At 40.2% G+C, this 27,002-nt stretch overlaps 2 protein-coding genes across 2 annotated transcripts; one reads left to right on the forward strand and one right to left on the reverse strand.

Moving 5' to 3' along the window:
- Positions 1 to 9,348, forward strand: LOC138947446 (peptidyl-prolyl cis-trans isomerase B-like). Its single transcript, XM_070318925.1, has 5 exons — positions 1 to 192; positions 2,718 to 2,834; positions 4,219 to 4,324; positions 6,155 to 6,339; positions 8,561 to 9,348. The coding sequence occupies exons 1-5, from the start codon at positions 103 to 105 to the stop codon at positions 8,693 to 8,695; spliced, it is 633 nt and encodes a 210-aa protein (XP_070175026.1). The 5' UTR covers positions 1 to 102; the 3' UTR covers positions 8,696 to 9,348.
- A 299-nt stretch (positions 9,349 to 9,647) lies between these two features.
- On the reverse strand, positions 9,648 to 22,774 carry LOC138947416 (pentatricopeptide repeat-containing protein 2, mitochondrial-like). Its single transcript, XM_070318886.1, has 9 exons — positions 22,628 to 22,774; positions 21,954 to 22,046; positions 20,392 to 20,584; positions 19,653 to 19,767; positions 17,660 to 17,836; positions 16,954 to 17,067; positions 15,508 to 15,582; positions 13,597 to 13,710; positions 9,648 to 9,878 (listed from the first exon to the last, which is right to left on the reverse strand). Exons 1-9 carry the CDS (start codon positions 22,695 to 22,697, stop codon positions 9,663 to 9,665), a joined length of 1,167 nt encoding a protein of 388 aa, XP_070174987.1. The 5' UTR covers positions 22,698 to 22,774; the 3' UTR covers positions 9,648 to 9,662.
- Between the last annotated feature and the right edge of the window lie 4,228 nt (positions 22,775 to 27,002).

Consider the following 27,002-nt stretch of genomic DNA (forward strand, 5'->3'; position numbering starts at 1 on the left):
GTTGAACTCGTGGTTCCGGTTCAGCAAACAATCACCATTCCTTTCACGGTGGACTTCCGAAGCTTTAGACGCAAGTTCAGTACAAGAACAGGCTTAATCATCATGTTGGTCTGTGGAGCTGTTGTCCTTCTGCTTGTGCAGAGTTTTGTATTTGCAGACGATAAACCCAAGGGGCCAAAAGTAACTCACAAGGTAAGACCTGAAACGCCGGTTACGTTGGTAGTTCGATTAATGGGGGTACGTGTCCGCGTGCGCATCAGAGGTTGGCAGTAAGTTTTGTTTAACTTCACTTTACCCGGACGACCGCTTATTGCCATACTTTTGATTCAAGTCCATGTAAGCAAGCCAAAGAATATTTGTCGTGAAATTAATTGACGGATTGAGCTCCAAACTTAAGCATAATAATTAATTTGGTTGTTCAATCGACGAAAATGTATCGAAAATGGCGTACGTTGTCAACCATGGGACATCATTTACACGAAAGAGTTGTCTCCCTTGTCCACTCACACGGATAATTTCTTCTTTGACCCATGTAAACGAAATGCATTCGTACAGTTCATCGGAGTTCATTCCGTAACTTCAAAGGGATCTAAAGTGACTTGTTATGATTACAAGTGCAGGTTCTACAAATTTAGAGACTTAAATGCCTCTGAATTATGAGCTATGAATTTAACACGCGTTGTACCAAGTTTTATTTAAGTCATAAAAGTCAAAAATAAGGGAGTTATGATGCATTTTCGAAGAGCTATCAAGCAAAGTGAAGCATCGGAATTCTGCGTCCGACCACAGGCCGAAGGTATCGTTCACTGGACCACCACTATCATAGTAAGACTACTTTGATTGTGGTGGTCCAGTGAACGATACCATCTGCCTGTGGTCCGACCATGTTCGCTTTGTTTTTAGACCCGCACACTCAACCTCCAACTAAAGCATACACATGTAATATTTTCTAGTATCTTCACATTGTCTGACTTTGTACCAACTTTTAGATTATATTTATTATTTTTATAGGAATAAGAAATAAGGGAGTTATGAATATGAATATGATGTATTTTCAAAGAGCTATCGAGCGAAAGGGAGTTATGAATATGATGTATTTTCAAAGAGCTATCGAGCGAAAGAGAAAGCCTCGGATTTTCGCCTTCGAAAATGCATCATAACTCCCTTATTTTTGATTTCTATAACTTAAAAGTTGGTTCAAAGTGAGACAATGTTGTGAAGATACTAAATATATATAAAATATTACATGTACATGTATGCTTTGGTTTGAGGTCGCGGATGCGGGTTAACAATGCGAACAAGGTCGAACGCAGAATTCCGATGCTTTCACTTTCGCTCGTTAGCTCTTCAAAAATGCATCATAACTCCCCTATTTTTAATTTCTATGACTTAAAACTTGGTACGAAGTCAGATAATGCTGTGAAGATACTACTATTATTACTAATATATAAAAATATTACATTAAATTGCTTTAGTTGGAGGTCGCGTGTAGTCTTTAGTCAGACCCCTTGTTATCATAAAGCACACAAGTATTGATGACGTCCTACACAGACGGGCGCTGTGGCGGGGTGGTAAGACGTCAGCCTCTTAATCGGAAGGTCGAGGGTTCGAATCGCGGCCGCCTGGTGGGTTAAGTGTGGAGATTTTTCCGATCTCCCAGGTCAACTTATGTGTAGACCTGCTAGTGGCTAATATCTCCCTTCTTGTGTACACGCAAGCACAAGACCAAGTGCGCACGGAAAAGAACCTGTAATCCATGTCAGAGTTCGGTGGGTTATAGAAACTCGAAAATACCCAGCATGCTTCCTTCGAAAGCGGCGTATGGCTGCCTAAATGGGGTAAAAGCGGTCATACATATAAAATTCCACTCGTGCAAAAACATGAGTGTACGTGGGAGTTTCAGCCCACGAACGCAGAAGAAGAAGAAGCCCTACACAGATGGATTGCGCACGTAAATGGATAACTTTCATCAGTAATAAAACAAAAGATTCTCCTTTTTCTGTCGAAAACCATGTTCAAATCATAAATGAAAACAACAATGACGCTCACTGTCACATCGTCTGTTTTCAGTGGTTTTGTTCACTACCTTCAGTTACTTCTGGTCCTTCGTAAATCCTTACACAAACACGAAAACAAAGCCATGAACAGTGAAACTGAAAGTTGCAGATTTAAGTTATGTCAATAAAACACGATCTAACTCGAAGGACGATTTATTCTAATTTTTAATGCTGTTTTCAGGGTTTTTCAGAGGTTTTCAAAGAAAAAAAATACCGGAATATTCTCTGAAGTAGTGGTTGGAATAATGCACCGAGCAAATTAGAAAAGTCTTTAATTTTAATTTGTACATTGAACAAGGTTCTCTAACTTAAGCGTGCAATATGTTTCTGCCTGCAAAGATTCATAACATTTCTGGAGGTGCATTTCATGGGAATGTTTTCCATCAATTGTTATACATTTGGTACAACTACAAGGAAAAATGCTGTTTGCACAAGCAACTTGAGTTCTCAAGCCACGGCCAAATTAGTACAATTTGGAAAAGTGAATGTTTCTGCCCTTTGGCGTGAATGTTTATTTCAGAACAATCTTAACATTGACAAATTATACTTTTTGTAAAAATATTATTTGCGAGGATGTATAATAAAAGTTTCAAACCCCAAAAAATAGTGATATTAGTTTATTACTAAACTGAACTAAAAACATTTGATATGTGCTTCCAGGTTTACTTCGACATGGAAATCGGAGGTGAACCAGCTGGGCGCATTGTTATTGGTCTGTTTGGCAAGACTGTTCCAAAGACTGTGGAGAACTTCAGGGCTCTTGCTGTCGGAGATCAGGTTAGTAAATTATCTGGTGTATTTCTGGTTGTATAGTACATGGGACCTGCAATGTCAAAGATATCTGGTAGTCTATTTTCTTTTACTGTTTCTTGTAAACGAAGCACAGAGGTAGGTAAGACTAAGAGTATTGTAAGTGTGAAAGGTTCGGGAAACAAAACAAGATGTTTTCTTCTTGATGATGTGTTACGGACTCTCTCTGGACTTTCACTCACGGACACAACATATGACATTGTGACAACAGCAGAATACTGGCATGGCAAACTTTATTTCTGTGTCTCTCGATCTTCCCTCCTCCTCTTCACCAACCCGACCGAAGCCGGTGGCTACAAGCCACAATGCAAAGTTGACTCATATCTTGTCAGTTAGTGGAGCACACAACAAAATACGTCCACACTCTTCCATGTCTCAAAGTTCTCTCAAAAAGTTCTCCCTCACACTCTAACATGTACACACATAATTCAACTTTAGCTTGGGTAACAAACATCCAATCAAAATCCTAGTAACCACCCGTAACCACGCAGGTTCCATGTTTCATTGGTTAAAGGTAAGACAAGAGGAAGGGGGAGGAACACAAAGGAGGGGGGGGGGGAGGGGTAAACAACTGACCTCCTGCCAGCGATCCACCCGATCCGACAAAGGAATTAACACCCTCTTAACAAGGCTTTCGCTGCCCTACACGCCACCAGGCGTGAAAGGCAGTAAGTAAGTAAGTAACAAGGCTTTGATCGGGGCGCGTCAAAAGACACGGCTAGGGCATTGTCTGGGAAGCTACTCTCGGTTAGGCCATAAAAGTTACGCCACTGACCACCTGCAGGCCAGCGGCTACCCATCTCTTCCAAGGAGAGCGGCTTAAGTTCAAAGGATAAAGACTAGTCAGAACATGGACACAGACGGCTAAGCGCGCTTAGGATCTACCGGTGACTGGACATGGGCATCTCAATATTTAACTTAGAACAAATAATGTCATTACACAAAACATAAAGCGATCGGCAACATGAACTACTAACACTAGACTGGACAATGACTCTCTATAATTGGTGACTGGTCGCCCTGTCACATAAGTTTATATTTATAGTGAGGGTGACACAAGGTTTATACTTTGCTTTTAGTCCGTTTGGCTTTGATTGTTTGAAACTAATATAAGATGACTATAGTTCTCTCTTTCTTACACACACATGCACACACCCATTAAAATGAATTTAAAACTGTAGAAACAACAGACATTTTGTTTGCACACCAATCAAATCAGTGAAAATATATCTTGACAAACGTTGAGCAGGAAAATGAACAAATCTGGTTAATTAACTGCAAATGTTCAATGTTTTGTGTGTACTTTAAGTTTTGATAAAATTAAGAATAAAACATTCCTTCTCGTTTGCAGGAAGCTGATGGCAAGAAGCTAACCTACAAAGGCAGCAAGTTCCACCGAGTTATCAAAGACTTCATGATCCAAGGCGGGGACTTCACCAGGGGTGATGGAACAGGAGGTAAGATCTACAGTCAGGTTGCCTTTCTGTCTTTGGTCTTTGTCTGGAAAGAGGTGTCTTAACACTTACAAAGTCCATTTAGGTTATTTAATTTTGATGACAGCAATGCATATAGCTATTCTGATGAACACGTGGGGGAATTCGGGGGCTGTGATTGGATGGTCTCTTCCGATCATCAAAGCATAATGCTAAGGAAGTCGGCCATTTTTCTCAATTGATATCCAAAAGCATATTGTCAATAACAAAGACGCATGGTTCCGGTTTCTTCCACGTGTATAAAGTACACGCATACCTCGCCAGGTTTGTTTCTGTGACTAGTCGACAGACTATGCCATTTGCTTTGTGTGTGTTTTTGTTGTTGCTTACTGTACATGACATACATTATGTGTAAAATCCAGTTCTTTAACAGGCAACAAACCTTGCAAATTTCCAGAAGCTGCAATCTGAAGCGACCTATCTCTGATTCTAGCAGACGATCTCTCCAATGTTTAACACAAAATCAGCAAACTCTCCTGTCACATAGAACGTCCATTGTATAGTGCAATGTTGAAATGAAGTTACCGGTCTGAAACATTTAGTCGTTTCTTCTGAGACAATCCTTGTTCTCTTATCATCTACAGATTTACCGCAGTCTTCACCACGCGAATTCCCAACAGAAGTCAGACTTTCGAACATACAATATACGTAGGCAAGCATGATACGTCATGAGGTCATATGATTCCTAGCATATTGACGTAATGCTAAACATCCGGTTATCTCGAGTTTTCTCCGTAATACATGTCCGTGGGTTTTTCAATGTTCGGTTATTTCCGTGGCTTCATGCGGAAAGGGAACCGTCGTCTGCAATCAACGACATGAACCATTCTGGTACTTGTTGCTGACAAAAACATGATTTTAACACAGAATTTAATGTCAGAATAGCTATATAAACGCTATTGTGTTTTCATCGTAGCAATAGGGTCCGATATTTAGACTCGAACAAGTATAATGCGACTCGTCTTCGACTCGTCGGCATTATACTTGTCTCGTCTAAATATCGGGCCCTATTGCTACGTTGAAAACACAATAGCTGGTAATTCAAGCCGGATAGGTACATTGATACCCCCCGCGGGTTAGGGGGAGTCCCATATTGGTTTGGACGAGAAAGAATTTACCCGATGCTCCCCAGCATGTCGTAAGAGGCGACTAACGGATTCTGTTTCTCCTTTTACCCTTGTTAAGTGTTTCTTGTATAGAATATAGTCAATTTTTGTGCATTCATCTCCGATTTTTATATGCAGAATACGGTGCTACGGATTTTTAATTAAAATTCCGAAATTCCGATGTTTTACTCACACAAACAAATATTGTACTTTTTTTCTGTTTTAAGATGTTTTGACCAATTAGTTGGCCGTTGCACTGAAAAGATGTTTTCCGATTTACCGGAAGCACGCATGTTCTCAGCATTGAGTCTTTGTTCTTAGGCTTAGTTTGTCCAGCGTCCAAATGACGAGACCAAAGACATTTTCAGAACAAATGTTACAACAATGTTGATGTTTCACCTTGGCTTGTTAATAAATAGTAATTCCCATTCTACTGCGTCATAGTGTTTCAGTTTGTGTGCTTTGTGAGCAAAATTATGTCTTGAACTGTTGTTACAGCTTACTACTACTAAATACTACTGAAACATTTTAAAAACTACTGAAATTTGGTTTGATTACTATTGATGAGCGTTTTGAGTGGGCACAGGTCTGAACAGGCATGTTTACACCAAGATCACTTTATTCTCCTGTAATTTCATGCTTGAAAAGCTATGAACTCTGAATTTGATCACCATAATTGTGATTGCAGGCCGCAGCATCTATGGCGAAAAGTTTGCTGACGAGAACTTCAAGCTGAAGCATTACGGGGCAGGATGGATGTCGATGGCTAACGCTGGCAAGGACACCAACGGATCCCAGTTCTTCATCACCACCAAGCAGACCACGTGGCTTGACGGCAGACACGTCGTGTTTGGAAAAGTTCTCGAGGGCATGGTGAGGAGTTAGGAAAAATACGGTTCAACATATGTTACATGCATGTTGTATGATTTCGTTTCTTTTACAAGGGAGGATTCGGCTATTGTGGAAAGTCAAATTTCTGTAATTTGATAGGGTTTTGGCAGGCACTGTGGTGTAAGTGTATGATAGGGTTTTGGCAGGCACTGTGGTGTAAGTGTATGATAGGGTTTTGGCAGGCACTGTGGTGTAAGTGTATGATAGGGTTTTGGCAGGCACTGTGGTGTAAGTGTATGATTGGGTTTTGGCAGGCACTGTGGTGTAAGTGTATGATAGGGTTTTGGCAGGCACTGTGGTGTAAGTGTATGATAGGGTTTTGGCAGGCACTGTGGTGTAAGTGTATGATAGGGTTTTGGCAGGCACTGTGGTGTAAGTGTATGATAGGGTTTTGGCAGGCACTGTGGTGTAAGTGTATGAAAAGAAAGGAGGAGCAATGTTGTGTCCGACCATGTTTCCACACACACTTACGATTTCGTTCTGTCAAAAATACTAAATAATAACATAACTCGCATTTACAGCGAAACACACAAAATTCAAGAAACTGAACAAAACTCTGCTTAAATTATATCAACAATTGTTATCAATAACTGAATGTTGAAATAATCATTTCTTCTATGCTATAACAGCTATATGTACTTCAATAAATTGGCCTGACAGGTGTGGTCGGCCAGCTACTAGCATCGTTTACAGTCAGCAGTTCTCGAGACATTAACTTGTCGGTTGCCAACTTTCTCTTGTTTGTGTGTGCTAGCTGATTCTGTGCAACAGCAAAACCACATGACATTATCTGTGTGCCAAACCATAGCCAGGCCTGAAAGTGGCGAGTATTTTACTCGCCATGGCGAGTAGAAACATGGAACTGGCGAGTAGAAATGTTCTACTCACCAAATGCGAGAAAAATGGCTGAAACAAATTGCTTGTTTGGATAGTAAAGTTTGCCTTTGGATAGTAAATTTAAAAAATCACTAGCCAAAGCCCAAAGGTGAGTACACCATTTAACTTGACTGGCATTATGAAGTTTTAATGAAATGACACAGAATTAATGCTTTGATTTGGGTTTGAAATCTGGTGCAATAATTTTTTGGCTAAGTTCAGTTTCATTTCTTTGTGCTGCTTGTTTACTTCATTATTCACTGTGTAGCAAAGAAATTAATAGTACATTTTTGTACAATTACAATTGATATGATGTCTTACAAAACAAAACAAAAATCAGCATAGCCGTCAAGTTGTACATTTGTTAAAAATCTCAAATTGTCTGGTTATTTTGGCTTGGCAACTCAAGATCAACAGGAACACAAAAAATGTTTGTGCCGAATTAGATATCTTGTTTTTGACTCACATGCGAAGCAAAAGTGAGTCTATGTACTCACCCGAGTCGTCCGTCCGGCCGTCCGGCCGTCCGGAAAACTTTAACGTTGGATATTTCTTGGACACTATTCAGTCTATCAGTACCAAATTTGGCAAGATGGTGTATGATGACAAGGCCCCAAAAAACATACATAGCATCTTGACCTTGCTTCAAGGTCAAGGTCGCAGGGGCCATAAATGTTGTCTAAAAAACAGCTATTTTTCACATTTTTCCCATTTTCTCTGAAGTTTTTGAGATTCAATACCTCACCTATATATGATATATAGGGCAAAGTAAGCCCCATCTTTTGATACCAGTTTGGTTTACCTTGCTTCAAGGTCAAGGTCACAGGAGCTCTTCAAAGTTGGATTGTATACATATTTTGAAGTGACCTTGACCCTGAACTATGGAAGATAACTGTTTCAATTTAAAAAATTATGTGGGGCACATGTTATGCTTTCATCATGAGACACATTTGGTCACATATGATCAAGGTCAAGGTCACTTTGACCCTTATGAAATGTGACCAAAATAAGGTAGTGAACCACTAAAAGTGACCATATCTCATGGTAGAAAGAGCCAATAAGCACCATTGTACTTCCTATGTCTTGAATTAACAGCTTTGTGTTGCATGACCTTGGATGACCTTGACCTTGGGTCAAGGTCACATGTATTTTGGTAGGAAAAATGTGTAAAGCAGTTCTTAGCGTATGATGTCATTGCTAGGTTTAGTTATTTGACCTTGACCCTGAAGGTCAAGGTCAAGCATGTGAGTCGTATGGGCTTTGCCCTTCTTGTTTACATTAACATTTTGGGGTGTCTTACGTAAGCTATAATTGTTTTCTGTTTTAGAATGTGGTACGCAAAATTGAAGACACCAAGAAAGATGCACGCGACAAACCCGAGAAAGATGTCGTCATTGCTGACTGTGGCGAACTTCCTGTGGACACGCCTTTTGCTGTGGAGAAGGCAGCTACCCCAGAATAGTGTTTAATTCTTTTGTCCTGTGTTTGAATGTAGGTGTGTGAAAGCTGTTGCTGATCACTTGTGTATGTTTTTGTAGAAGTGTTTGGATGCCTTGTGAGCTGTCTTTTAAATTGCCGTGTATTGTTTGTATTTCAATTGTCTGTTCTGTTGGAAGAATGTTTCGTAAATGGTGAGTTGTAACTGTTACAATGAAACGTGTTTCTGTTGTTGGGAGATGATTGCACAGGGTGAATCAGGCTATTCATTTAGCTACATGATTTTAAGAATTTTTTAAAAATTTTTTAGCAAGAATCAGAATGTAGCACCCACAGGGTTAGACTGAAGGCAATTTGATCATTTTTCCAGATGCAAACTGTATATACTATTGAGGATCTATGCAAGCTAGCAGATGATAATAGCATTTCAGAGCTCTTTTTTTTTTAAGGTGTGTTCTGAATGACTAAAGATAAAGAACCTGACTGTAGAGGAATCAAAATAATCATGAGCTTCACAGCCTAGAAGGGCCTAAGAATAACTGAACTAAGAAGTTGGCCACTTGACTTACAATCATTTGCATTTAAATAAATCAAGAAGTGTTTTTTGCATTTTCTTTACAAAAAACTGAAGATTTTCTAAGAGCATTTTGTTTGAAATAAAAGTTTGTTTCAAATGTGTGACTTTGCTCGTTTTATATAATTTTCTGAAATTGAATAAAAGTTGGGCATGCGCACCAAGCATTTCATTTCAGGATAACACCAAGTGTGCATCCTTTATATTAATATAAAAAAATGTAAAAAGCAAAGCGCACAGGGAGAGAATATTTTTGCTACAACCAGCAATTAAGTACTCTGTGGTCAATTATCTTGCAGGCATGCACATTTTTTTACACAAAAACACATTTATACGCACAAAAGCAAAACAATATTCATAACAACAATAAAACACATGACCAAAAATTCACAACACCCGTCTGACTTTAGTCATAATTTTATTTCTGTCTTAACTTCAACGGTGATTTCAGTCTTGTCTTGAAGCTTTGTGAAGTTTGTGATCTCCTTTGCCTCAAGATTGGTCGATTGACAAAATGTTCAACAGTCTGAGGACTTAACAGACCCTCCTCGTCCAAACCTGTCAGGACGGTCTCAAACTTTGTCTCCAGTGGTGGTTGACGGCATCTTGTGAACTGCTCTGACATAGCTTTCGCCTGAAAAGCAGAGAGTCATTGAAGTTTGCTTTGACAGATCTTAATCATAACCATGTAAAACTGCAGGTACCTTCCCATAGAAACAATCCTGAAAACCACCTCAGAACTGTCCGGGCTGTTACTATAGGTGGCCTGCCCGATTCCTTCGCAGAGCGGGATATTTTGCTGAATTCATATTGCAGATTAACTTGTGATACTAAGGAAATAAATTCGGCATAAAATAACCTGCTCTGAAAGCAGCCTGGCTGCTCATTGTTTGTGCTTGTTTTAAGAGAAAGGGTGCCCTTAGTGCATGTTTTAAGAGAAAGGGTGCCCTTAGTGTATGTTTTAAGAGAAAGGGTGCCCTTAGTGCATGTTTTAAGAGAAAGGGTGCCCTTAGTGCATGTTTTAAGAGAAAGGGTGCCCTTAGTGCATGTGAAAGCCTGGACAGAGCTGTGGTGGTTTACGTAAATGTTTACCAGGGAACGAAGGTACCTCTACCTTACATGTACAAATTACCAGCACTAATACACCATGTTCGGAAGTAACTCTTGGGTTTGTGAATACTCTTATGAGTGGAACTTTCACGAGTGACATAATAGGCCAGTCATTTGCAAGGGGTGTGTCTTGAAGCATGCGAAAAAGCTTGCCTCACTAAAAGCAAGAGTATTCACTCTTTCACAACCCATACAAACCCTACAGAGTTATTTCCGCAGTTTGTCTATTGACACACTTTTTCTCTCCTCCCTCCTGGCTGGCCTGAGAAAAGTCTGTTCCTCATCAAACAAATCACTCCATCCACAAGAAAGACACAAAATTACTTCTTGATATCTCTTGTAGTCAGTAATTATTGTAACAGATACCTCACCCAAGATATTCTGTCATTTGTTTGGATGCTGGTAATCATGAAATCTAAGCCCTATGTTTAGTCTAAAACGAAATAGTATCCAGAGGTAATTAACAGAAACACCTGATATGACACACATTCGTGTAATAATTGTTTTTTCTGCAGATACCATTCATCAAAACTCTATGACAACACACACACAAAAGAAACATGAATACAGGACAGTGGTGCCTGCAATAAAAGCATGCCTTTGGGACAGTGTCCATACATAGCAGGTGACTTGTAATATATACAGTGGAACCCCCCTTTTAAGAATCTAAGAAAAGCGGGTCTTAAAAAAGAGGGCGTCTTAAAATGGGGAAAATTTACAGAGGTTATGAACAGAAAACAAGGTCTTAAAATGGAGGGAGTCTTAAATTAGGGGGTCTTAAAAGGGGGTTTCCACTGTACTATGTTTTGGTAAAGATGATCCCTCCTTGCCTTTTTGGCAGATTTTAATGGAAAATTACATGATGTTCATGGTAACTCAAAAATAAACAAGTCGCGTAAGGCGAAATTACTACATTTAGTCAAGCTGTGGAACTCGCAGAATGAAACTGAACGTAGTCCGCCGCTAGTGCAAAAGGCAGTGAAAGTGACGAGCCTGTTTGGCGCGGCAGCGGTTGCGCTGTGCTTCATAGCACGCTTTACTGTACCTCTCTTCGTTTTAACTTTCTGAGCGTGTTTTTAATCCAAGCATATCATATCTATATGTTTTTGGAATCACGAACCGACAAGGAATAAGATGAAATAGTTTTTGAATCAATTTCGAAAATTTAATTTTGATCATAATTTTTATATTTTTAATTTTCAGAGCTTGTTTTTAATCCAAATATAACATATGTACAGTGTATATGTTTTTGGAATCAGAAAATGACGAAGAATAAGATGAAGTTGTTTTTGGATCGTTTAATAAAAAAATAATTTTAATTACAAGTTTCCGATTTTTAATGACCAAACTCACTCATTACTTTTTAAGCCACCAAGCTGAAATGCAATACCAAACCCCGGCCTTCGTCGAAGATTGATTTGCCAAAATTTCAATCAATTTGATTGAAAAATGAGGGTGTGACAGTGCCGCCTCAACTTTTACAAAAAGCCGGATATGACGTCATCAAAGGTATTTATCGAAAAAAAGAAAAAAACGTCCGGGGATATCATACCTAGGAACTCTCATGTCAAATTTCATAAAGATCGGCCCAGTAGTTTAGTCTGAATCGCTCCACACACACACACACACACACACACACCACGACCCTCGTCTCGATTCCCCCCTCTACGTTAAAACATTTAGTCAAAACTTGACTAAATGTAAAAACAGGAAAGGTATGTTATTGGAACGTTATTTTTATAACTGGAACGTTATTTTTATAACTGGAACGTTATTTTTGTAACAACAAAAAGTTACATTCACTGATGTTACATTCTAAGAACATATACCTTTCTTGTTTTCGGATTCTCAATTTTGGAACGTTGGCAGTCTATTTTGTTTTGGGATTCGATAAACAAGAGCTCAGTTTCAATAAAGTTCATCTCTAATGGCCTCAAGAATAAAGAAAGAAAAAAACACTGATGGACAAACGAAGGTGCCAATTCAAATTTCAAAGTTGTCTCTTAATGTAAAGAAAGCCATCCAATACACATACATTTGTACTGTTACAAATCAGGAAACTCTTCACCAACAAAAGCTATACATGTCAAGACCTACACAAATCTGAGAAAATTAGGTCGTAAAAAAGGGGGAGTCTTATTAAAATAGAGGTAAATTTAGAGAGCTGAACAGACAATCTGAACAAGTCGCGTAAGGCGAAAATACAACATTTAGTCAAGCTGTCGAACTCACAGAATGAAACTGAACGCAATGCAATTTTTCAGCAAGACCGTATACCCGTAGCATTGTCAGTCCACCGCTCGTGGCAAAGGCAGTGAAATTGACAAGAAGAGCGGGGTAGTAGTTGTGCTGAGAAGGATAGCACGCTTTTCTGTACCTCTCTTCGTTTTAACTTTCTGAGCGTGTTTTTAATCCAAACATATCATATCTATATGTTTTTGGAATCAGGAACCGACAAGGAATAAGATGAAAGTGTTTTTAAATTGATTTCGAATTTTGATCATAATTTTTATATTTTTAATTTTCAGAGCTTATTTTTTTATCCAAACATAACATATTTATATGTTTTTGGAAACAGAAAATGATGAAGAATAAGATGAACGTAAATTTGGATCGTTTCAAAAAAATATTGATTTTTTTTACAATTTTCAGATTTTTAATGACCAAAGTCATTAATTAATTTTTAAGCCACCAAGCTGAAATGCAATAGCGAAGTCCGGCCTTTGTCGAAGATTGCTTGGCCACAATTTCAATCAATTTGATTGAAAAATGAGGGTGTGACAGTGCCGCCTCAACTTTTACAAAAAGCCGGATATGACGTCATCAAAGGTATTTATCGAAAAAAAAGAAAAACACGTCCGGGGATATCATTCCCAGGAACTCTCATGTAAAATTTCATAAAGATCGGTCCAGTAGTTTGGTCTGAATCGCTCTACACACACACACGCACAGACACACACACATACACCACACCCTCGTCTCGATTCCCCCCTCTACGTTAAAACATTTAGTCAAAACTTGACTAAATGTAAAAAGCAAGGTCTTATAAAGGAAGAAGGGTCTTAAAGAGGGGTTCCACTGTACTGGTCTTCTGTTCTGATACAGAGGAACCCCCCATGAAGACCTCCAAAAAGAGGGTCTTAAAAGGGAGGGACACTCAGTCTTAGATTGATGGGGTCTTAAAAGGGGGGTTCCACTGTACATTTAAAAATGAAGACGACCTCAGTTAAAAGAGCACTTACTGTGTCTAAGTAGACGGTAAAGGTTCGAGTTGGTGTTGAAAGTTTCTCCTTCAAACCTTCTTCCATCATTATAATGGCTTCTTCCATCCGACCAAACTGAGCTAGGGCCATCACCTGAAAATCAGCATAACTGTCTGTCTTGGTTCACAATGCATTTCTCACCTCATGTTTTACTGCAAAGATTTCTTTTGCCTGATAGACAATTTTCAGAAATAACTCCGTCAGGTTTGTATGGGTTGTGGAAGAGTGACCTTTTCTTGCAAAACCTGGTACAAATACTGGAGGGGCCAATCACTAGCAAGGGGTGTGAAGGAAACATGGGCGTGTTTCCGACAGACCTCGTGCTAGTGATTGACCCCCTTAAATATTTATACCAGGTTTTGCAAGAAAAGGTCACTCTTCAACAACCCATACAAACCCAACAGAGTTATTTTCAGAATCCGTCTATTTCAGCAATAGGATTGATATGACTTGTTATATGAAGTAGGCATGTAGTCAGAAATGATAACAAATTCATTCATGCATGAATTCATGTGGCTATGCTTGAAAGCAGTATAATAAGGATTATATGGTGAGTCAGAAGTAAATAAAGGTTTTAACACTTTGTACCCCACCTATATGTTGACCAAGTTTTTTTTAGCCGAGACCAGCTGTGCTGCAGCAGGTCACTCAGAATTGTAGTAACTGTGTAGAAACTGTGTATCAACCCGCCGGAATGCAGGCCCTAGATCAACGTTACAGGAGGCGACTGAAGCTAACAGTCTGAGCAGAATGCGGATGTGCCGAATGAGGGGCAGATGCAATGTAGTGACTGTGTGTAAGGATATATCTGTACCTGGTCAGATATAGAGCCATATGCGTGGGTACGGATATATCCGTACCTGGGAGACAATGGGTTAAACAAGGGAGAGTAACAAAGTACCCATGGTCCTATGATATTGTAACACGAAGAATTTTCATTATCTACAAATTATGCGAACAGAACTATATGTGTCATGTCACAAAATTATCTTTCACGGAATCATTGGAATGGAACACTTCATCAAATGGGGTAGCCTGTGCACCTTTGCCAGAAACGCTGTAAGTCTGAAACACTCATCTACTTATTACACCCCCGGTATAGGGGTGTGTATAGGTTTCGGTCGATGTGTTTGTTTGTTTGTTTGTTTGTGTGTTTGTGTTTGCATATAGATCTCAAGAATGAACGGACCGATCGTCACCAAACTTGGTGAACAGGTTCTATTCATTCCTGAGACGGTCCTTACAAAAATTGGGACCAGTCAAACACACGGTTAGGGAGTTATTGGTGGATTAAACCCACACTCAAAAGCTGCAGAATCTTCCACGTGAAGAAATTAACTGTCAAACCCCAATGAAAACAAGAAATTCCTCCAAGGTAGGAAAAACACCCCCGTCCTTACCATTCTCACTGCCACCAACTGAGAAGGTTATTTCCCTTTGACCATTAATATGTCCCTCTATAAGTCCTTGTAGAATCTTAATCCACCAATAACTCCCTAACCGTGTGTTTGACTGGTCCCAATTTTTGTAAGGACCGTCTCAGGAATGTATAGAACCTGTTCACCAAGTTTGGTGACGATCGGTCCGTTCATTCTTGAGATCTATATGCGAACACAAACACACAAACAAACAAACACATCGACCGAATCCTATACACACCCCTATACCGGGGGTGTAAAGATAAATGCCGCAACAGCACAAACACATCTGTGTGTGTGTGTATATGTCTGAATGTATGTATGTGAGTAAGTGTGTGTTTATTAGGTGTAAATGATGTGTGCATACATGTACTTGAGTGCATTTGTCTGTGTGTGTGTGTTTTTGCAGCAAAAGATTTTTTTGTTTCGGAAAGATGGATGTTTTGAATAAGAAGAAATCAAATTTTGACACCTTGATGTTTCTGAAAATTGTCTCATTTGAGTTGGAATCAGTCTGTGAGATGTCCAAAGCGCACTGAGCATTCCTCTGCAACAAAAAGAATAATAACAATGAATGAAGCCTTACAAAAATCGTGAGGGATACTTGCATACTTATAAAAGTACAGGCATCTTTGTGGGAGCTTAAAGTGTCCGCCTGTTTACCTTTGATTGAATTCATTACATTTTTGACTCACATGCGAAGCAAAAGTGAGTCTATGTACTCACCCGAGTCGTCCGTCCGTCCGTCCGTCCGTCCGGAAAACTTTAACGTTGGATATTTCTTGGACACTATTCAGTCTATCAGTACCAAATTTGGCAAGATGGTGTATGATGACAAGGCCCCAAAAAACATACATGGCATTTTGACCTTGCTTCAAGGTCAAGGTCGCAGGGGCCATAAATGTTGCCTAAAAAACAGCTATTTTTCACATTTTTCCCATTTTCTCTGAAGTTTTTGAGATTGAATACCTCACCTAGCCCCATCTTTTGATACCAGTTTGGTTTACCTTGCTTCAAGGTCAAGGTCACAGGAGCTCTTCAAAGTTGGATTGTATACATATTTTGAAGTGACCTTGACCCTGAACTATGGAAGATAACTGTTTCAAACTTAAAAATTATGTGGGGCACATGTTATGCTTTCATCATGAGACACATTTGGTCACATATGATCAAGGTCAAGGTCACTTTGACCCTTATGAAATGTGACCAAAATAAGGTAGTGAACCACTAAAAGTGACCATATCTCATGGTAGAAAGAGCCAATAAGCACCATTGTACTTCCTATGTCTTGAATTAACAGCTTTTTGTTGCATGACCTTGGATGACCTTGACCTTGGGTCAAGGTCACATGTATTTTGGTAGGAAAAATGTGTAAAGCATGTGAGTCGTATGGGCTTTGCCCTTCTTGTTCTCAGCTGTATTTTGTCTTCAAAATGTGTGTGCAGTATTTTCTCTTCAAATTTGTTAACACAATCATAAAGTGAAATTTGTTTGCACACTTCTCTATGATTTCTAGCCTGTGGGAGATTTCAGGCCTGATTATAAAACAATTCACGTTTGCTGGTCCCAACAAGTGAGTGCTTCTGCAGAACAGATTTTCAAACTTAGTACAAATGGCTTCAACAGTAAACTTAAGTGCAGCAGCATGCAGAAGAAAGTTATGATTCACATTCAGACACTAGCATGCAGGGTAGATAAATGTGATGTCATAAGAAAGTAAAGCCAAGGACTCGGAGATATACATCCATCTCTTATTTCTGCAAATGACGACAAACCTTCCCCAGAAAGCGGTGTATGGCTGCCTGAATGGTGGGGTAAAAACGGCCATACCTGTAAATACCACTTCGTGCAAAATCATGAATGAACGTGGGAGTTTCAGCCCATGAACGAAGAAGAAGAAGACGTCAAACCGACAAACCTGTCTGAGTGCCAGAGCAGCTGCAAAGAGAAGAGAACGTCGAGACAACCCGCAGTCTGCTTCCTTCGCTTCTTGAACTAATCTCTCCATCTCTTGACTGGACGTTGGCGTGTTCTGAAGATAACAAACACACAGAATGACAGATCTCAGCCATTTTCAAATACCAGTTATCATAAGGTTCTGTCCAGAATGGAATCGTTTCTTTGATATCATGTTTACATAAGAATTATGGGGCATGATAATGATTAAAACACTACAATGGGATGAGAAGACATTCCAAACACACCTCTATCATCTTGTATACTACAATGTACATGTTTAGCTCTTTTCTCCTGCTGCCATGAAAAGGGAAAGAGACAATTAATACTATAGAAACTATTCACTGCAAAGATCGGTAGTCCAGAGCAAAAATGGGGCAACTTGTTTTTGGCCATTTCCAATGGAAAATAAGGGCACCAACCAAATAATAAATACACAAACACTTGTTGAGTTGACCAAGGCAACGAACAGACACTAGGTGAACTGAAAACCCTCCTTCAATATATGGCGGAAGTCGACATGAATATATCCCTCTTCATAGGCAAACGCAGGACACTGAGTCTTTTATACCTTCAAAAATAAAGTTGAAAAACAAAAGAAATCTGATCACAACAATACAAGGACAGCACACACACACAAAAATCAAAAATATATACAAGACACTTACTAGCTTGTATAATGCTGCCATAGCCAAAGTGGTGCCATCGGGTGGAAACTTTGCAGAGACCTGCGCCTGCTGTAGAGCTGTGAAGCTGCTGACAACTTCCTGATAGCGACCCGCTTCATACAGCATGTCCATCAGCAGCAAATGACAGGTCGCATTCATGAATAGAGGCTTCAGTTCCTGGGGACAAATAATGCATCTGTTCAACAAGTCTGATTTGTGAACACACACCCCCCCCCCCCCCCCCCCCACCCCGTACAGTTCAATTTTATCCGCCACCATCACCACTGCTTGTAGTTTTTCTGGCAAAGGTGTGTCTGTGGGGAAGGAGAGGGTATGGGTGCATGGAATGAAAACTATCAATAAAATGCAAAATGATCTTCAATCAAAAGTTTATTTGTTTTTAATGTGTATTGTTGCTGTTAATAAGATTATTATCTTTGAGATTGATTTAAGGCACTTTTGTTGTGTATTGTTGCTGTTATTAAGATTATTATATTTAAGATTGTAATGCGCTTAGAACTATTTTAGGATTTGCGCCCTATAAATACCCTTATTATTATTATTAATCAGTTGCAATCTCTACCTTACTTTTTTTTTGCAAATCAATATGTACAAAAACAATTACATGTATAATTTAAATCTGTTGGAAATGTAATTTTTACTGTAAAAGGCAGTGTTGTTCCCAGACACAGAGTACAATTAACATGTCAGTTAGACCTGAATACAAAATCTGTATTGGTCAACATTTTCTGGCAGCAAAAAGTTGTTTTGTCAAAAGCCATCACATATTCGACTGGCCTGGGGTCAGAATAATGCGTCAAATCAAAAATGCATGCGTAAATGACAGAAGACTGAGGCCTGGGAACAACAGTGCACAGGTAAGTTTTTGAAATCTGGTAACAGGGATGTTGCCACAAATTCATACCTATAGGACAAATGTCCTGAGCTCTTCGGCATCAATAGGACATTTGACTGCTTTCAGACATTTTAATAGGACATTATAATTTTTTACAAAACACAAAATCATGATCACACACACACACACACATATCAATATATGCACCAACATTGTGTGCATTGTTTTATTACTTTTGTTTCAAACAGGACACACACAAAAAAGAAACAAACTAAAAAGCAACCAAAAACTTCATCATTCTTACTTTGGCACACAAGCTGCATGTTTCCTGACAAAGCTTTTTCTTGACATATTCGACAAAACAATTTACCTATATAGATGGTCTCTTTGCTGTCAAATTCTAACCAACTACGTGTAGGACTAAACAGGGTCAGCCATGAATAGTTAACCTTATTAAAAGACCGTCTGTGCGAATGTCCTGTTGTACCGACACGTACATCTTCAAGTCACGAAACTTTACTTTTCGTGATTGTGGAGGTTTCAGCGGCGACACTGTCTTTGGCGCTGTAATTTTCCGGAATTATGCTATTGCTCGCCGTGTTTTCCCATGTTCTTCTTGGCCCTAATATAGCACACGATGCCGTTGAAACGCCAAACATGTTCAGCTTCTATGTTTGTTGGCAGACTTTAGCGGTGGCAAAATTCAGTGCTGTGCGCTTCAACTCTAACCGAAAGCAAATTAAAGCATACGCGAGCCTTGGTCAGTTGGAGTTGTCTCCCGTACTCCTAACTTTAGTGTGCTGTAGACGGGTGTATGCAAACGGTTCGGAAAACGCAAGATCTGCACTGCACAACTTCAGTGCACCTGTACGTGAGAGCGCTCTGTCACTTTTTGAAGATTATTATCATGAAAGGAAAATTATCAAATAACGCGCTGTCCGAAGGAATGGAGTTCTTATCGGACAATGACTGCGCTCAGTTGAAAACGATAGGACATCTGACCGCCTTGCGGCTAAGTGAATCGGACATTTGAGCCTTTTAATCGGTCTATGTCCGATGTCCGACGCCTAACGACATCCCTGTGGTAACGTCTGTAATTAAGCTGTGGTTTTCCACATTTATTTCCAATTGAATTACCTTGTCGTGATACAGCATCTGTGCTGTGTGGATATACTTCAGGATATGCAGGAGTCTGAATACCAGAGGACCAACCTGAAACCGTCTAGGTGATAGAGGTCCTTCTAAATTCAACCTGAAAAGGTATAAAATCCATATGTGATGAAGAATGACAGCAATAATGAACAATCATTATAACAAAAGATATACATACATACATGTATGATCCAAGCTAATTTGAAAGATAAAATGGCAGAATGTATGTAATTCATGCCGAAAACATAAGGCATAGAAGATACTGTAGTCTCATTCTGACATATTCTACTACACAAAGATTGTCAAAGTGACAGATGCGCGTGTTAGTGTGTGGGCGTATAAATGCATCTCGATGTACATGCATCGTGTTTAGGGGGTCGAGTCGCTCAGTTGGTAGAGCACTAGACTTGCGATCGTACGGTCACAGATTCGAATCCCAGGAGAGATGGACACGGGTCATGTTTATGAGCAGACTCAGACATGGTATCTATGTCCCACCCCAGAGTCTACACTGTGGCACGTGATAGTCCTCGGTCATTCTGCCATAAATACAGGTGGCTGATTACACCTAAACAAACGCGCACACCTGGGTAGCGCAACTCTTGTTGCTGCTAGCTTTCCACTGGGAGGAAGCGACCCAAATTTCCCAGCATTGGGATAATATTTATAGAGTAAATAAATGAATAAATAAATAAATAATATAAAATAAATATGTCTCACTCACATTCCATTCAATGCATCCACGGAAGGCTCCTTTGTGTCTACCCTGTTGCAAGAGAGTTGTCTCAGCAGGTCTGTCATCAAAGCAACTTCACTTTGTTCTTCTGTGATGTAGATCAGCTTCACCAGATCATGCACTAGTTGTCTGTCCCGGAATGATGCGGCATATCTGTTGTGTGCCAGCTTGTCAACAAAGTCTGAAAAATACATGCATATTTGAGTAACTTTGTTATCTCACAATATCATAAAAGTAAATTTGGAGATCTAATGAATAACAACAGTACACCACCTTGAGACACAGTTAACACACAGGCACATGCACATATATATATATATACAGGGTGGGCCATAAAAAGTGTCCACATTTAATTTGTTAATATTTTTCCTGTAAAGTGATATTTTCTTTTCTGTTTCAGATAGAATTTGAGACAAGCATCTTAGAATTCTTTTAAAGCCTGAATGGATCGCATTCCAGTACAGGAAAGGACCAAAATCGTTGAACTTTACTTTGCTACCAATTCTGTGGTTCTCACCCAGCGCGCTTTTTGGAGAGAGTTCCCTGGCACACACTGTCCATGTGCGAGAACTGTGAAGCGCCTCGTGGATAAATTCAGGAACACTGGTAGTCTCGCAGATAACAATAAAGGACATAGTGGTCGACCATTTTCTGCTAGAAGTCCACCTAACATTGAAGCCGTAAGGGACCGTTTGCAGGAATCCCCACGAAAATCAACAAGGCGGCTGTCACAGGAAGTCGGTATCTTGAGGACATCTGTACGAAGGATCATACACAAAGACTTAGGATTGTTTCCGTACAAGATACAAATTCTCCAACAACAAACTGATGCAAACAAAAGAGAAAGGTTAGAATTCAGTCAAAGCATTTCTGAAAGAATTGAAAACAACCCAGGAGTTCTCGACCTCATTTTCTTCAGCGATGAAGCCCATTTTCATTTGAGTGGACATGTCAACAAACAAAACATGAGATTTTGGGCACCTAATCAGCCCCATGAACACATCCAGCCACCACTGAGCCGCGAAAAAGTAACAAGGCGCTTCACAGTTCTCGCACATGGACAGTGTGTGCCAGGGAACACTCTCCGAAAAGCGCGCTGGGCGAGAACCACAGAATTGGTAGCAAAGTAAAGTTCAACGATTTTGGTCCTTTCCTGTACTGGAATGCGATCCATTCAGGCTTTAAAAGAATTCTAAGATGCTTGTCTCAAATTCTATCTGAAACAGAAAAGAAAATATCACTTTACAGGAAAAATATTAACAAATTAAATGTGGACACTTTTTATGGCCCACCCTGTATATATATACACACATACCTACACACACACACAAACACTACGTTTCATGACAATAAAGTTTATTCGTATTCGTATTCACACAATGTATATAACATATATATATATATAAAATATATATGGACACATGCGAAGATCATAATTCTAACGTTTGCAGAGTATGTGTAGTGCTAAGAAACTGCTATGTATGGTGACACAATTCTATTGGCAAATCAACTCACACAAATAGAAAAAAAACCTTAGGTAAGGACTTTACCTGTTTTGTCAAGTACCTTGTCTTTCTCATATATGCTGATGCGTTTGAAGTTTTCTATGCCAAGGATCTCACTGCTGAACAAGAAGCGCCTCCCTGCACAGAATTATGATACAGGCTCAGGATCAGCATCAGGATCAGGATCGATACATTGTAGGAACCTTTTTAGGTTATCATCGCAACGGAAACGAGAGAGCGCAACCAACAAAATTAAAATGTTAATAATAGGAATTATTTGATCCCAGCCTATCCTCTTATTTCTAGGGAGGTCAGTTTGTGGGGTTAGGGGGGCGGTTGAAGAACAGACAGCATTCCCACAGCAGATACACATTCACGTCTGGCAAAAGGAACACACAGTTACTGACTGATCCCTTCATTATGTTTCAGGGGTCAAGTTCAAAGAAAATAAATAAAATGCTCATTATTTGGGACAATAATTTTGCTATTGTTCCCAGTATTGAGAAAAACATGCCAAATTTCCTTGTATTGATGAGGACAATAAAATTTCTTGTATCTTGTATCTTGTATCTTGAAAATGAAAGTAGAGAACTATACTTCTATAGCAGTAGACTGAGACACAAGTTGTAGGCAATCTCCAACAGATAGTTTTGCAGAACTAACAAAATTTCCGAACAGTCGGGTGTTCCTTTCTTCATCATCAAAACAGTCAATCATACCAAGAATAGAGCATCGGTTAGCAGGCCGAATGCAGCACACTCTCAGTATTTCTCTTGACAAGGTCGCCATTTTCTGGTGCTGAGGATGGTGAGGATAGTCTCCCCTCTTGTTTTGTTTCAAGGGGCGCTACTCTGATCACAGCGTCTCTGAGAGTGAAAGTTGACATTTGCTGGTTCTTTTAGTTTTATCGTTTAAACAGAAAAAAGGGAACATTTCATTCAACATTTGATTTAAAAAATAAGAAAGAATCTTTTTTTTTTGCTTTACGTGTATGTAAGAAGAAATTCATGTTTGCATTGCATTAATCTTGAGTGAGGGCAGCCCCCGAAAGGGGGGGGGGGGGGGGGGGGGGGTATCATCACGATCACGGGAAGGAACATTTTAGCTTTCACGATCACAGTTACCTTGATTTTTGTTTTCACGATCACGAACACCAGTGGCAAATCACGGTCACGGTAAAAGTTGCATGTACAGAAAGCACGTGTCAAAGTAAACACAACCACACAATAATTCGCTCCTCTCAGTGGATCTATTGTTTATTCAACACAAAGTGAGAACTGTTGCACTTTTTTATTATTATTTTTTGAATTCTCTTTCATACACACATAGAAATACATATCATGATTTGTAATCAGTAACAAGAATGTTGTTTTCATTGTTTTCTCTCTCAGTCTCTCTCTCTCTCTCTCTCTCTCTCTCTCTCTCTCTCTCTCTCTCTCTCTCCACTCATACACATTCAACTCACACACATGAATATATGCACAATTTCACATTTCCAGAGCTAAATCTTGTAAACCCATTTTCTCAAAAACTATTGGGTGGATTGAAATTAAAGTACATGTATTCTTTATTTTCAACTTTGCCATACAATTTGAGGTACACCATCGCCTGGTTTCATGGCCTTAAAAAAGAAACAGGAATGCTACAGGCCAAAAATGGTTTTACCTGAAAGAAGCGCGCAGTGCAAGTGGCGAAGCCACAAGCCTGAGCCCGCGAAGCAGGCGAGCTAACTAGGGGTGTCCGGGGGCATGCCCCCCCGAATTTTTTTCAAAAAACGGTTAAAATCTGTGCAATCTGGTGCATTCTGGGCATCATTTTCAGGGCTGTAATAGTGTTGTGATCTTGTTAAAAATCCCATTTTAGCCTCCCCCCACCACCATTCAACACACGTCCAAACTGGTGAAAACAACACTACTGTGCGCTGGCTTCATTGAGACCGGCGCCCGGTTGCGTTGCGCGATATTCACACGGATCGTTTTTGCGGAAATTTTTCAACTTCACCGGAATAAATTTGACTTTACCGGATTTTGAAAACGGCTTTATCGGATTTCCGGCAATTACTGGAAAAGTAGCATGCCTGACAAAATCAGTCCCCAACGAACATTCTTCTTCTTTTCTTCTTTTCGATCACCGATCACACTTGGAGTCCAGATCTTGAGATATAATTAGTGGTCCTCTGCAGCGCAGCCACTGGCCCGTACAGCTTGTTGTGCAGGGACTCCGGCATTGGCCAGATTTCCTCTCTCAGCACCTGGTGGTTCCTGCAGTCTCGTAGGATGTGGGCCGTGTCCTGCTCTGCTTCCCCACAAGAACAAAGAAGAAGAAGTCCAACGAACATGACTTTGATCGTCTTTGACATGAGGATCAAGTGACCCAAACTGGCACGTCTCCCCGCCATCAAGTTGTTTCTGAATTTAACCCATTGTTGATATTAAAGTTTACACTTACAGGCGCTAAAATAAATCCAAGCTTAATGCAAAGAAGCGACAATTAGAATCTATGCCAAGCGTGTCCACGTTGCTGGGATGAAAAACACATTTCTAGTTTCGGTTTTGGCTACACGCAGACTCGATCTCGAGCCAGTCGAGGTCACACTGAGCGAGTGACAGCCGGACGTGGCAATGTCGACAATGTCAATGATCTCACTCAAACTCAAAGACCTTGAACAAATTTCAAGATCTTTGCCTACATTCAGAACAGTCATAGAGCAACATAGATCAACATAACTTGATATTTCGTCTTCGGAAAGACCGACCCGTAGCCTGACCTTTCCACCAAGGAAGGCATTCTCGCAGCCTGCTTTGGTCTGGCTTGAATCCACAAAATATAACAGAAGTTCGATGACAGTACCGCTGCACGCCATTTTTGATCTTCGAATTCGAATTTGACTGAATGCACTCAAAACTTTTGCACGAAGCCCTTCCATTGGTAGAAGTTTGGCAGACTTTTGCAATTTGCCTTCTGATTGGATCTCTTTTTTTGTGTGATTGGTTCTCTTAAAGGGAAGCAATCGCTGTCAAAATCATATTTCTGAATGTGTTCTTGCTTCCCTTCAATCGGGATTGGCTCCTTGACGAATAGAGGATCATAGAGTGATACAGCTGTGAAAAATGTACGTTGAAAATAAAATGCTTTGCAATAATGCCCATCACGATCACGAAAACAAATGACGATCACGATCACGAGACTTGATTTTTTTGTCATCACGGATCACGGGCAAAGTCCCATCACGATCACAGAAATGGAAATTTCGGCAATCACGGTCACAGAAAGGTCAAAAAACGCCAATCACGATCACGATTTTAAACCCTTTGGGGCCCTCTTGAGTGAATGTTTTTGAAACGAAATTATTGACCTATTTTCTGGTTCAAGGCCAAGGGGCAGGTTTATTTGGGGTCAACCCGCTATTGCCGCGGCCCGTTGTTGCCGCGGCCCGTTATTGCCGCGGCCCGTTGTTGCCGCGGCCCGTTATTTCCGCGGCCCTTTTTACATAGAGGGGGAGGGTCGTGGTGTATGTGTGTCTGTGTGTGTGTCTGTGCGCGTGTGTGTGTAGAGCTATACTGGACCGATCTTTATGAAATTTTACATGAGAGTTCCTGGGTATGATATCCCCAGACGGTTTTTTCGTTTTTTTGATAAATTTCTTTTATGACGTCATATCCGGCTTTTTGTAAAAGTTGAGGCGGCAACGTCACACCTTCATTTTTCAATCAAATTAATTGAAATTTTGACCAAACAATCTTCGACAAAGGCCGGACTTCGGTATTGCATTTCAGAAACTTAATTGATGACTTTGGTCATTAAAAATCTGAAAATTGTAATTAAAATTTTTCTTTTATTCTTCATCATGTTCTGATTCCAAAAACATATAAATATGTTATATTCGGATTAAAAACAAGCTCTGAAAATTAAAAATAAAAAAAAATTATGATTAAAATTAAATTTCCGAAATCGTTTTAAAAACAATTTCATCTTATTCTTTGTCGGTTCCTGATTCCAAAAACATATAGATATGATATGTTTGGATTAAAAACACGCTCAGAAAGTTAAAACGAAGAGAGGTACACAGTAAAGCCGGCGTGCTATGCAGCACAGCGCAACCGCTACCGCGCTAAACAGGCTCGTCACTTTCACTGCCTTTTGCACTAGCGGCGGACTACGGTCATTGTGAAAAAATGCAGTGCGTTCAGTTTCATTCTGTGAGTTCCACAGCTTGACTAAATGTAGTAATTTCGCCTTACGCGACTTGTTTTTTCTTGTTTTAATTTTTGTTATTTTTTTTGTTTTTCATTATGTACATTAGTTACTATTGACGAGAAAATCTCTTACGCAAGGAGAAAGGACGACCCCCAGCGGAAGTTTTCGCCACGTCCGCAGGGATTGGAACTCGCAATCCTGCAGCATTGGAGGCAGGCGCGGCGGCCCGTTAATTGTTGTGGGAGGGATGGAGGGAGGGAGAGAGAGAAGAGAGGGAGGGAAAGAGATAGTGGGATGGAGGTAGAGAGAGAGGAGGGAAGGAGTGAGAGAGGGGGGAGGGAGATAGTGTGGGAGGAAGAGAGTGGGAGGGAGAGAGAGAGGGGGGGGGGGGGAGGGAGAGAAAGAGAGTGGGATGGAGGGACAGAGGGAAGGGAGTGAGAGTGAAGGAGGAAGGTAGAGAACAGTCGATTGTTGGCGTTAGGGAGGGAGGGAGAAAAGGAGGCAGGGGAAGTAGTGAGATATATATAGAGAGAGAGGTAGGGAGGAAGGGAGGGAGAGAGAGAGAGGGATGGCGGAAGAGAAGGGGGAGGAGAGAGGGGAAAGGAAAGGAGGGATAGAGAAAATGATGGAGGGAGGGAAAACGAGAGAGGGAGAGAGATCGCGAGAGAGGTAGGGAGGGATAGAAAGAGATGGAGGGAGGGAAAGAGAGAGAGAGAGAGGGGGGGAGGGAGAGAGGGAGACAAGGATCGTCAGGAGAATAATATATAGAGAAGAAAAATGTTTGAAATAAAACGTCATAAGGTGACGTCATAATGTCTCGCCCTATCAAGTAGCAGCAAAACAGGGCCGCGGCAATAACGGGCCGCGGCAACAACGGGCCGCAGCAAAAAAGGGCCG

This window comes from Littorina saxatilis, linkage group LG1 (genome assembly GCF_037325665.1).
Source record: "Littorina saxatilis isolate snail1 linkage group LG1, US_GU_Lsax_2.0, whole genome shotgun sequence".
Lineage (NCBI taxonomy): Eukaryota > Metazoa > Mollusca > Gastropoda > Littorinimorpha > Littorinidae > Littorina > Littorina saxatilis.

What these genes read in the sequence shown, in the direction of transcription:
- LOC138947446 (XM_070318925.1), top strand. Translation starts at nt 103, where the DNA reads ATGTTGGTCTGTGGAGCTGTTGTCCTTCTGCTTGTGCAGAGTTTTGTA. An exon ending in CAGGGGTGATGGAACAGGAG is followed by an intron (nt 4,325 to 6,154) that starts GTAAGATCTACA and finishes TTGTGATTGCAG; the next exon opens with GCCGCAGCATCTATGGCGAA. An exon ending in GAAAAGTTCTCGAGGGCATG is followed by an intron (nt 6,340 to 8,560) that starts GTGAGGAGTTAG and finishes TTTCTGTTTTAG; the next exon opens with AATGTGGTACGCAAAATTGA.
- LOC138947416 (XM_070318886.1), bottom strand. Translation starts at nt 22,697, where the DNA reads ATGGCGACCTTGTCAAGAGAAATACTGAGAGTGTGCTGCATTCGGCCT. An exon ending in GTGGATGCATTGAATGGAAT is followed by an intron (nt 19,768 to 20,391) that starts GTGAGTGAGACA and finishes ATACCTTTTCAG; the next exon opens with GTTGAATTTAGAAGGACCTC. An exon ending in TGGCAGCATTATACAAGCTA is followed by an intron (nt 17,068 to 17,659) that starts GTAAGTGTCTTG and finishes TGTTATCTTCAG; the next exon opens with AACACGCCAACGTCCAGTCA.